Source organism: Castor canadensis, chromosome 4 (genome assembly GCF_047511655.1).
Source record: "Castor canadensis chromosome 4, mCasCan1.hap1v2, whole genome shotgun sequence".
In the NCBI taxonomy this organism is placed as follows: domain Eukaryota; kingdom Metazoa; phylum Chordata; class Mammalia; order Rodentia; family Castoridae; genus Castor; species Castor canadensis.
Genome location: NC_133389.1, coordinates 131535344 through 131548366, shown reverse-complemented (window position 1 = coordinate 131548366; position 13023 = coordinate 131535344). Strand labels below are relative to the sequence as shown.

Here is a 13023-nt window from a genome sequence, read left to right as displayed (position 1 = left end):
TTATTCCAGCTTATATATGTCTAGTAATTGCTTCAAAATTCTAGAACAAATTCAAATTCTTTCCAATGGACATAGCATCATTTTATTTCTTATCATTTTTATTTCTAATGGTAGGTTATAATTCTAATCTGACTGTTGCAGGCACTGTTGTAAGCACTTTGCATATGTTAGCTCATGTATTCTTCAACATAGTCCTGTCAAGTAGGTACTGCTATCTCAATTTTGAGAGGTGGAGACTGAAACATAAGAAAGTTAAGTGACTTATGCAGATTATACAGCCAGTAAAAGCTGGAGTTCAAACCTGAGCCCAAGAAGTGTGGCTTCAGAGTTTGTTCTTTGAAATAATTAGGCTCGGCTGTTTCTTTAATGGAAATGGTATCTACACAGAAAACACTAAGGGTAACAACTGTAAAAGCAGAAAAAAAATTTATTCTGATATGAGTATCTTTTAATTGTATATGGAAATAATGTACAAAGATTTAGATGTGTTTTAAGCATCTGCACAAATCTTCAAGACAGGTGTTTTTCCAATTATAGAATGTAATTAAGAGTAATGTAAAAATTCTGAATATCTTTGTTTTATTGATCCAGTTGTCCTAAGCTTTCCAATGTGATGTAGATCTTATTTCCTTAAGAAACAAAGAAATACTTGTAATCTTAGAATTACATATTTAGAAGTTACAGTAGACTGAGACTTAATTCCATGCATGTAAAATTTTCAAAGTTTCTTATTTTAGCCATGAATTAAAAATGTCTTTTAAAATCTGTATTTTAAATTAACTTTGTATGCCACTAGGTCTTGTTTTATACACTACTAATTCTTAAGGTAGAAATTGAAAGAGTAAAAAGTGGAGAGGTTTAAAACAGTCTGGAGATAAATGTGTGTGTGTGTGTATGTGAATGTGTGTATGTGTATGTATGTGTGTGTGTGTGTGAATGGAATACTTGCAAGCCACAATGAAGTTCTGTTTCTATGTATTAAAACCCATTTAAATTTATAGTTTCCTGAATAGAGATGAGAATTTAAACATTTGTTCATTATTTTGACCTCTAAATAATAACCAAAATAGTTTTGTTCTAGAAAAATAATCTTTAAAATTGTCTTTATACCTGTTGCTTTATTTATTGTACATTCTGTGACTTTAATCTCTCATGTGAGTGGATTTCCTCCTGAGTTTGCTATAATTGAACTGCATTCACTGTGACTCTTTTGCTAGTGTGGCTTCTTAAGGTTCATAGTTAAATATGTTGTGGAGATTCCTTTAAAAATTATTCAAATACTGTTTTGTACTAGTAACGAAGATTTCTCCAGTTATGCTAATCATGTATTTATTTCACTATTCACTTGTCTTCTTAGTGTTGTGATTGAGAGTATGGATCAGTACTGTGATCCAGTGGCATATTGCTTAGTTTAGTGTCATCAGACAGAAATCCCAGAGTGTAATTTTGCTCTTCTGGGAAAGATGATTGATGGGCATTGGATCCTGACTAATGAATCCACCAGTAATAAGAATGTGATCAACCTATATCATGACATATAAGCCATACTTATGATGTATAGCATACATATTGATATATATTTATAACATATCATAGGGTGTTTTAATACATTTTCTAGTATACTCACATAGTATATATGTGCTCATATGTTATGTATGAATATATGCAGTTTTCTATTTATTTTAATACATGCATACACTTCAGTTGCATTTTACTACCTATAGGTAGGTAAATAAAGTGGTTTTCAGGGACTAGAATTTAGAAGATTGGCAAGTAAGAATTATATTTCTTTGTGGGTATTAATTACAAGTATCTTTCATTTGTTAAGGGCATGAATTGTTATCCGAATTACAGCAGCGTCGCTTTAATGGCTCTGATGGAGGGGTCTCATGGTCTCCTATGGATGATGAACTCCTTGCACAGCCACAGGTTATGAAATTATTAGACTCACTCCGAGAGCAATATACTCGCTACCAGGAAGTTTGTAGACAGCGTAGTAAGCGCACACAGTTAGAAGAGATTCAGCAGAAGGTCATGCAGGTAGGTGTCTGGTTTGAATACATCTAAATCTTTGTAATTCTAATTTTTTTCCTGATAATTTCTGTTATGTGATTTTTTTACTAAGTCTTAGTTATGCTAAGTAGAAAACTTTAGACATTTCAAATTGGATTCTAAAAGTATTTTTAGTTATGCTTCTGTTTATAAATAGTCTCTGCATGAAAGTTACATTATTTCTGCCATGATGACGTGGAACATTCATTTCACTAACAGAATAAGTTTCAAAAGCATGTAGTAAGAAAAATCAACGGTCTGTTTTCTTGCAGTAGTAACATTTGATTATTGATATTCGATTTATTCTTAATTTCCAACAACTTGTTACATTTTGTTGTTAATTTAGTCATTTAAAAGATTTTTAATCTATCAAAATAATACATACAAGTAATTCTAATATTAAATTTATTCTTTATGCTACCAATAGAAACTATTAAGTCTATTAAATTATTATGAATTTTTAGTTCCTTTTAAAATTGATTTTTTTTGGGGGAAGGGTGTAGTACTATGGTTTGAACTCAGTACCTTGCACTTTAAGGTCAGCATTCTACCACTTGAGCCATATCTCCAGCTCTTAAAGCCATATCTCCAGGTCTTAAAAATTGACTCTTTCAAGGAACCTAGGTGAAAATACTAAAAATCAGTACTAAAGGATGACATTTTTTTAAAATTTTTTTTTGGTAACACTGGGGTTTGAACTCAGGGCCTCATGCTTGCTAGGAAAGTGCTCTGCCACTTGAGGCATACCCCACTCCAAGGATGACATTTCCGTTCTTCACATTACACCAAGTTTTAATCGATTGAATTGTTAAGAAAATAAATCTTTTAAAATATTTTATTTAAAAACACAAATTAAAAATGCCCTATGTTTTTATCTAGATTCATTCATTCTTTACATAATATTTACTAAGTGCTTATTATGTGTAAGGCGTTGTACTAGATTACTGTACAGTCTAGTAGATTACTATACTGTATATAGGATATAAAGATAGACTTGATTTTTGCCATTGATAGGTTTAAAGGGAGAGAGCCTCAAGTGCCACAAAAGACATCACTGAACTACCATGAATATTTTTAAAAGGGATCATTTTTCTGGCAGCTGTAATCTAGGAAGACTTCGTGGGGGAAGTAGTAGTTGAACTTGTCCTCCAAGAGCATATAAAACTTTACTATGGTAGGTTTTAAAGAAGAATTGACATTTTGCGATGGATAAAGAATAGCATGAGTAAATAGTAGCTGCTTGAAATCCCAGCCTCTGTTGAGAACAGAGCAAGCAGTAGACCCAGTGGGGATTTTACCACACCATCTTAGTCATAGAACATGATCAGAGAGATCTCCATCCCGATTCCTCCACTTGTTAGTCACATGGTCTTGTTCACATTACTTTATTTACCAGAGACTTGCACCATCTTCTCTATGTTCCTCTCTTCTCTTTCTTTCCTTCTCTTCTTTCATTTATTAATTGAAGTAGGGATAATAACATTACTTTTGAAAGGCTAGTATTTGGAAAGAACCCAGTACTCAATTTATTTATTTCTATTTCTCTAGACATCTAGTTCAGTTATTCATCAACTTTTTCTGTAAAAGACCAAATATTTATTGCCATAGTGTTTGTTGTAGTTATGGCTACTTAACCCTGCCTTTGAAGTACTAGAGCAGCCAAGGCATTGTGTAAATGAATGTTCATGCCTTTCTCCAATAAAACTTTATTTGTATATTAAGAAAAACAGGTGATGGGCCAGAAGTGGCCTCAGACTATAGTTTGCTGACTACTGAGCTAGAACATCATCTGTTATAGGAAAAAGAGACTGAAAAGGAAAGAAGGAATTATATCATGGAAGATGTTGAATTCAGGCAGAAAATTGAGGCTTTATTGCATGATAATTACATACAAATTAAAGATTTTGGAGTATACATTAATTATATGTGACTTTTCCATTATGGTTGTTAGTAAAGTGCAGTTTGTATTAAACCCAAGTAAGCTTTAGCCAATTAGTCTGAGACTATCTTTGAAAACCACAATGAGATAATGGCATAATGGTACAAAACTCAGATTCTGAACCCAGGATTCTGATCTACCCTCTTTTCCATCCAGGCAGCTTGACCTAGGGAGAAAGTCCCATGCCCTACTTTCATACTCAGTAAGAGAATAATAACAACTATAGCAGAATAAAACCAATAATAGTAGTATCTATGTAATTAGAAAGTTATGCATATTGAAGAAGGTGTTTGGTGCCTGACACATAACAAAGTTCTGGCTGTTGGGGTGTAAACAAACAGAATATAGGAATACGATTCAGCTACATTTGTGCTTTGCTAAACGGGAAAAAGACAGCAATAAAGGAGTTAATGTATTGATAAATGTATTTTTTGAATAATGGACCAGCTCAATGAAGAAATTAGAAAAAACCTTTCTTGTTTTATTACATTATTTTAATTATATTTTTGTTGTATTAGGAATACACTGTGTCATTACAATTACAAAAGTTCTGATATCATAGTTAAATTCACCCCCTCAGCCATCATTCTCCTTTGTCTACCATTCCTGGAATAGTTCCAACATGTCTCATTTTTCCATTTATATACATGAGTACATAATATTTCTACCACATTAATGTTTTTTGGTAGATCTCACAATGTACCCCCAGTACATAAAGAAATAAAATTAATGTTGTGACCCACAAATAAAAGAAATTGGAGACGGGAAATGATGATGATAATATTTATAATGGTGGTGGTGATGGTAACAAGCTTATTGTTAAAACCAGAGAGATTTACAGTGCAGCTCGGTTTTCTTTTTTTCCCTTTGAGACATGGTCTCACCATGTAGCCATCATGGCCTAGAACTTGATATCTGTCTGCCTTAGCCTCCCAAGTTGTGTGATGATTACATGTGTGTGTCATCACACCCAGCTCAGTGTTTTTCTAAAAGTTACAAGTGAATTAATTGAAATAGTATTCACCATGAAGTGTTTTCCTGCACTCTGTTTTTACAAATCAATTTCCCCTTGCCAAAAATGTGTACTATGTTTAACTATAGTAATGTAGATTATGATATGTTGATTATATAACATGAATTTTTACTGTCTTCAGTATTGCAAATTGGGGAAAAATGTTAAAAATGTTTTTGTTTATGTAATCATAAGGTTTATTATCTCAGTTTATGTTAAATCAGTGAAAATTACATTATTCCACATTTTTTAATTTACTGCTTATCACAGAAAACATAACACAAGAGAATCAATAGCTCTGATAGATAAACTATGGGTTAAGTAGTATCATGGTAATTATCAGTCACTTATTCCCCACAGTTCAAATTAGCAGTGTCAGACTTCTTGTGGTAGGCAGATATTCTCCATACTACTGCTGCTGTGAAGTTAAAAATCAAATTTTACCTGCTTCTGGGTAGGAGACAATGTCACTTCACCAAAATGTGCTACTGTTATTCTCATTATTTATTGTGACAGTAATGACTGCCAGCACTGCAAATGTTACTTCTAGAATAATCCATGTGCTTTTCTTCCACTATAGAAAGGAACCATAGATGCAAAATAGGGTTCATTCTGAGTTGCCTGAGTGCAGCCAGTATAGCTGGAGGCTGTGTTCTCAGGCTCCTTGCCTTTTCTCCAGGTCAAATGCTTGACATGACCTTTGATCTTACATCTTTCCCAGGATTCTCTCATGCAGTCTTTAGCACTAAGCATGGCCATAAATAAATAAAAAAAAACCAACAAAAAAAAACAGATAGCTACAAACATTTTGGCCTGTGCAAATATTTGTCATAGTAGATATTAGGAATACATCTCCAAGGTTGTACTTTGCATGTAAATGTAACCATTTAGGGGGTCACACTGTTAGGAATTGGGAGTAAGTTAATATTCAGATTGACTGAGCAAGGTGTGATTGAAATTAAGTTGTATAACACAGTGGCAAACCACTATCATTAATACATTTAAATAGACTTGTTTATTGGGGCATCAATCTCAATTTGCACAGTTTTTTATTAGAAGTAGTCATATATTTACTGTGTCTGAATTACTGATGTTGCATGCTAAGGTAAATTACTTTCTGCATACATTAAAGCTATATGTGCATTTGACTACATAATTGGGTTTTTGTGCCAAGATTTTTGCTTTACTTAAAATTTATTTTTTAAGTTTGTGACTCTTTTAAAGTTCCCTGTACTATCTCTTTTTTTGTGCTGCTGTAGCAATACCTGAGACTGTGTACTTATAAAGAACAAAGTTTTATTTCTTACAAGTTCTGAAGACTGGGAAATCCAAGGCCAAGAGACCTGTGTCTGGCCAGGCCCTTCTTGCTGCAGCACCCCATGGCAGAGAGCAGAAGGGCAGAGGAGCACACATGGAATAGAAAGAGACAGAGACAGAGAGAGAAAGAGGCTTAACTCGCTTTTGTAACAGATTCACTCCTGCAGTAATGGTATTCATCACCTCTTAAAGTTCCCACCTCTCAAAACTGATACATTGAGGTTTAAATTTCTAGCACGTGAGCTTTGGGAAGTACATTCAACCTGTGCTGTTTTTCCCCAATTATAATTTTTATATAAATATAATGGTTTGTATTAACTTGCTTCTTGTGTTTCTTTGCTATTTCAATATCATAGTTAAATGCTTAATAACATTATCTTAGGTTTCTAAAAACTGTATCTAATATATTATTAATTAAAGTTTTATAAATGCTTTCATTTTTAGATTTTAGATATTCCTAGTAAATACTAGGAATTTTAAATTTAAAATTCCTTTAAATACTTTAAAATACTTAAAATTTATTTTATCTCAACTGTCCTCAAACTCTTGATCTTCCTGCCTCAGCCTCTGGAGTACTGGGATTTTAGGCATATTTTACTATGTCTGGGTTACCTTAATGTTTCTGTATCTCTCTGTTCATAACATATAATAAGTCAGAGACAATTAGTTTTCAAAATAGAAGTGGAAACACAAAAATATTTACAAATTCCTTAAAATTTATTCTTCTGGAGAGTTTATTGAGTTAGAAAAGAGTAAAGTGGGAAAGAAAAGCCACCAGTGTTGGGCAGGGGAGTTCCAAGAGAGGATGCCCCAAATTTACTGTTTTTATTTCTATATTTTAAAGTGTTGGATATAAAAGTCAGTTCATGGATTTTTCTTAAGAAACCCAGGGATCTATTGGAAAATACAGGTATGGAACAAATCTCATAAAGAGTGAGAGAACAGAAGGAACTAAGCTACAGAAAAAAACGGGAAAAGCAAAGGGCCAAATAGTTATTAGTGTCATCTACTATAATGAGTGTCTTACATGTAATGACCTATCTAATGGTGTCAACAGCCCAGTATGTTGGGTGTCATTAGCATCATTTTGAAGTGAGAAACCAAAGTCTTTAGTAGGAACAGAGCCAGAATCCAGGATTCATCCTCAGACTGTATCAAACAAACTGCTTATCTCTTTTGTGCAAGATGGTACTTTCACAGGCCAACAAAGAGAAACAGGACAAACAGGATCCTACAACGCTGCCTCTCCTAAGGCAGTTCATACAAAAGATTAAAGACGAAAAAGTGGAGATGTTGAGGAACCACCCTTTCTTTGCATTCTAAAGAGCACTCACCTATAGATTTCGCTGTGAAACCAGGATTTAGCTTAAAGAAGTCCAAGGGCTAAGGGCTATTCCAGGGACTCAACAGTAATCTTTTCACTTTTTCACTTTTGAGTTTTGCTTCCTAATATTACACCTTAAAAGAAGACAGAAGTTAATATATTATATTTAAGGCACTAGAATATAAGAGGACAAAAACTAGGAAAATCACACACCTATATATAGTAAGCAGTCATTTGCAATGTATTCAGTTCTTCTGATATTTAAAAAAAATAGATTGCTGGTTTTTCCAATTGGCAGGAGTATTTTAGAAACTAGTTTATATTTGTATCTCTTGCAAAGGTTATTGTACAGTTAAAACCCATTATGGCATGTTTCGAGTAGAAACAAGTGTTTTACAGAGCAAATTTATAAAGTAAACTGGTGACCATTACATGCTTCCTAAGTCCAGTCAAAACCCTTCCTAGGAAAACAGTACCCAACTAGAGAAAAGTCTGTGTATTAACTGCTCTCTGTCTGTCTGTATATCTGTCTGTCTGTAATCATCACCATCATCATGACCATCATTATCTAATTGTTTAGAACCAATGGAAATTGGAAACACTTTATCACAAAGGAGTCTTGAAAGCAGATATGATAGAACTTGAGGTAGTATGTTACTTAGTTCTTAATATGGGTTGGTTAGTTAGTTGATGGTTGATTGATTGGACAGATGGGAGAGAGAGGCAGGAAAGCAAAGAGGTTGGCCTTAAGTATAATTGTAGCTACATGGAAATCAGTAGAGTATTGTAGTTTAGTGTTAAGTGAAAGACACAGGATAGAAGTTACTTATACTCTGAGAATTTGCTATAATAACTAAATCTGGGCTAGCATATGAAGACTACGTATATGAAAAATTAATAGAAGGAAATATTTTTCCTTATGATGTGGTACTTTTTTATTATCATAAAGAATAAGGATGCACAAACTATTAGATTTTTAAATGATTATGTTAACTGGGTAATAGCAGAGGTGCCCTGTGGGACTATACTGCTTACACAAGATCTAAGGCAAGCCTGTCTACTAGGTCCATAACAGTAAGCTGCATAGACAACTACATCCACTTCTTGAGAGCTATCCTAAGTTTAGATTTAGGCATAACCACACATCTGCTCTTGAATTCCTTACTCAAATTTAGCAAGGGGGGGAGCTTGGTAATATATTTTTTTCTGTTAAAATTCCTTCAGAGTGTTATTGTTTGTGAGGAGTTAACAAAACCTTTTTCTCTTTGCATTGCATAACTGGCTAGCTTTATTCCCCTGAAGCACCTGACAAAAATTAGAATGTTAACTGTGTGAGTAGGCAGTATTGCTTACAGTAAAAATTACTCCAGGTCTGGACTGGGAGAACTACTAATATTTGATGAAAGACATAGGTTTGGGCATCCTTGAGTTCAGTGACTTTTCATAGTGGGCATGGCCTTATGGAATATGAACTTTTGATCCTAGAATGACTTCCATACCTCTTGTATGTGGGTCTTCTCTCCTTCTCTTGCTTTTGGGACTCCTTGTGAGTCTGAATGTTTAGTTTATCCTACAAAGACACCTAGAAGATATTATGGTAATATAATCCTACAGTTAGTTATTAATTTTCTTTTTAAATGAGGAAATCATTATTTTTAACTTTGTTAATCCAGTTTTATCAATGCTTTGGAAAGAGCATTAGAGAGTGAGTCAGGGCACAAGGCTTTTAGTACTAGATTTTTTCAGTAATAGATTATGTTACCTTGGGCAAGTCACTTAATCTTTCTGAAACTCAATTTACTTAAGTATTAGATAAGAACTTTGACCAATGTCATTTATGATGTCTTTTCTAACTTTAAATCCTATAGCCCTCTAATTCTTTTATCACAAGTTAATTTTTAATCCTCTTTTGTAGAAGCATTCCAGTTTTCTTCTAGCCTGGCAGATGATCAGATAGCTGAAAGCCTAAGAGGCTGCAGATTTTGAAAATGTTGTCGCATTATAATTGTGTAATTCCAAAAGAAATTTACTGCCTGTGTTGTGCAGTACAGTTTAAAGAATTGAAGTTTAAAATACTGAGCAATTTTGGGAAAGGAATCTCAATTAGAATGAAAGTTTGAGGAGCTTTTGATCATTTTAAACCTTCATCTCTACTTTTCATTTATAGGTTGTGAACTGGCTTGAAGGACCTGGATCAGAACAATTAAGAGCCCAGTGGGGGATTGGTGACTCCATTAGGGCTTCCCAGGCCCTGCAGCAGAAGCACGAAGAGATCGAGAGCCAGCACAGTGTGAGAGGCTTTTCCCTCTACAAGCCATAGTGCAGTTGTTATGTGCATCATTAGCAACAAGTGTGGTCTGAACGCTGAGTTGCTGTAAACTTTGGTGCAGGGCATGAAACAGAATATGTTGCAGACGTGGAGGTCATAAAGGAGATTTTGACCACTTAGTACACACTCATTAGAAGACTGGTTTTGGTTTTATCTCTAATACAATTTTGCTATAAAAACCACAGTTCATATGAAATTTTAGAAGCTGTAGTGTCAGGAAAAAAGGAGTAATAATACAAAAATGGAGTGTTCCTTAAAAGTCCCTGCAACAGAAACTTATGTACTTTTTTATTTTTATTTTAAACTTTTTATTAGCATGTATAAGTTGTACAAAATACTGAGTTCCATTGTCGCATTTTCATACATGCACAGAATGTACTTCGATCATATTCACTCTCCATTACTTTCTCTTGTCCCCTTCCTTTTCCCAAGTAAAACTTTTTGTTTTTTTTTGGCAGTCCTGGGGTTTGAACTCAAGGCCCTCAAGTGTGCTTGGCAGATGCTCTACCTCTTGAACCACTCCACCAGCCCTTTTCTGTGTTGGATATTTTTGAGATAGGGTATCACAAACTGTGTCTGGGGCTGGCTTTGAACTGCAGTCCTCCTGATCTCTGTCTCCTGAGTAGTTAGGATTACAGATGTGAGCCATCAGTGCCGATGAAACTTCTGCTCTTAAGTCCTGAGAGGGAGGCCCTTCCCTGCTTTATTGGGAGTGTATGGTACAATTAAATATGAGAGCAACACCAGAATCACTGCATTAAACACAGCTGAGGAGTGACTGCAAAGGTTGCAGGGTATTTTTCCATTCTCTGTACATTTAAGGATCCACATTTGTAATTGTGAAGGGGACAATCAGACATCACAGATATGAATTGGGATATTTTTAATCCTTTAGCAGGTTACAAATAACAATTATTCAAGAAAATAAAATTTAAAATGTAACACTTTGTCCTGTGGAGGAGATGATGCTAAGCTCCTGCTATGTCTTGGTTAACCCTCCACCGTGTGTGGGACAGGTCATGTCTCTTTTCCCCTGAAACACGTTTCTTTTTATGGTGATTTTAAATAAAATTTGAATCCATTATTTCCATCTCCTTAGACTGTCTTCAAAAAGTGGAATAATAATGTTAAACTCTGGACCCAGATGAGATTTAATGATCATCAGAACATTCTGTTTCCACAGTGCTTTTACTTTCTCTAACTTCCACAATAGGTGTGGTAATTAAATTTGAATAGAATAGTATTAGGAAATATGTATTTTAACTAAAGAAGATTAAAGAATAAATAATATTCTTTGCTTGGGAATAAATTTGAATTAATAAATCTCATCTTTACTAAGATATATGTCTATGATACCTGACAATTATCTTCTATACTATTCTGTTTAGTTTATACATACTGCTTTCTTTTCTTTTTTTCTTTTTCTTTTTTTTTTTTTTTTGCAGTACTGGTGTTTGAACTCACAGCTTCATGTTTACTAAGCAGGCAGTCCACCACTGGAGCACCAGTTCCAGTCTTTTTGCTTTAGTTATTTTCCAGATAGGGTCTCATGTTTTTTGCCTACAGCTGGCCTCCATCTGCGACCCTGCTGTCTGTTCCTCCCCACAGGTTGGACCACAGGCATGTCCTGCAGCTGGGACCACCATGGGATCTCGTTAACTTTTGGGAAGGGCTGGCTTTGCACCCAATCTCCATCTCCCTAGTAGCTGAGATTATAATGTGAGCCATCATGCCCTCTTCCCTCTCACATACTGCTTTCTTATCATGTCCTGCAATCAGTTTTAACAGTCAGTGGTATTAGCAGGTAATCTATGTACTGTACCTTAAAAAAGTTGTAATCTAGCTGAGGTAATAATACATAAAAAAGAAGTGTCATAAGATTTGAAATTAAGGCTACTATGTATATGGTCTGCATTTTTCATAATTACTATTTGTAAAAGACTTAAAATGAAAATAGGTTCCAAGATGTTTTTTCTTTTATGGTAAAAAAAAACCCCATTATCTTGAATACTTATATTTAAGTTATGAACCCTGTTCTGGAGGTTATAATCTCTTAATTTTCATGGTACTTTTAAAATAATGCATTGCTATTGATTTTTTTGATAGGATTTGTGATTTATTTGAACTTCATGGATTATTCTGGAGCATGTTACTATAGTATAGTTGGATTCTGTAATTTGTTCCCTTATTTAGTTGTTGAAAGTAGTATTTGCTATAGAACATCCTAGACTTCAAAGAAATTTAATTATGAAGCATTCAAAAGTCCTTTTAATGAGGGCACATGACATATGAGGGTCCTAAAGACAAGATTTCTGTATACTTTATTATTTTTAAAAGAAGTCAAGAGAAATAATTCTAGGTAGAAATTGGATTATATGCATATTATATATAAAGTCACAGGGGATTGAAAAGTATACTGCATATTGCATACAATATGGATAAAATTACAATTCTATACATAGGCACTCTTACTTTTTTCTTTTTATTATAAGATTTCAAAATCAGTTTAAAGAAACAAATTACTTTTGGGTGGCCCTTTCTATGTGCTTAAGTTCACTTCTACGTTCAATCAGTACACAGAACTTTTGATTTGGAGAGGACCACATGGTGGTGTGTAGATTATCTAAACATAGATTGTTCAGATATCACCACTTTATTTTATAGATGAAGAAATGGAGAGACTACTTATTTTTTAGTCAATGAGTAGCTGGACTGGGGTTAAAACAAAGTTCTTGATACTTGGGTAGGATCCTTCCTCTCTCTTAGAGAAATCTTCTGAATTTCATGATGTGTTTAAGAGACAGTTTGGGTTTTTTTGTTTATTCTTATACTTTAATGTTTGAGGACTTATTCACATGTATTGACATCTACATCCAAAAAAGAATCCTTGATGGATTGCATTTCTTTGAATCATATGCGATATTTGGGATTTGTTACAAAATTGGGAGATGGGGACTGATTGAATAGAAATAGAAATTAAACAGGATTGGCCATGAGATTATAGTTATTGAAGCTGGATGTTACATGGGTTTCACGGTACTATTCTCCCT

General features: G+C 34.0%; 1 protein-coding gene across 2 annotated transcripts in view; it reads left to right on the top strand.

Moving 5' to 3' along the window:
- Sestd1 (SEC14 and spectrin domain containing 1) overlaps positions 1 to 13023 on the top strand; it is a 99148-nt gene that overhangs the window by 67378 nt on the left and 18747 nt on the right. For both annotated transcript variants that reach the window (XM_074071195.1, XM_074071196.1), the window contains 2 exons: positions 1829 to 2040; positions 9812 to 9934. In XM_074071195.1, the coding sequence (XP_073927296.1) occupies positions 1829 to 2040; positions 9812 to 9934 (335 nt within the window). The remainder of the gene's footprint in view (positions 1 to 1828; positions 2041 to 9811; positions 9935 to 13023) is intronic.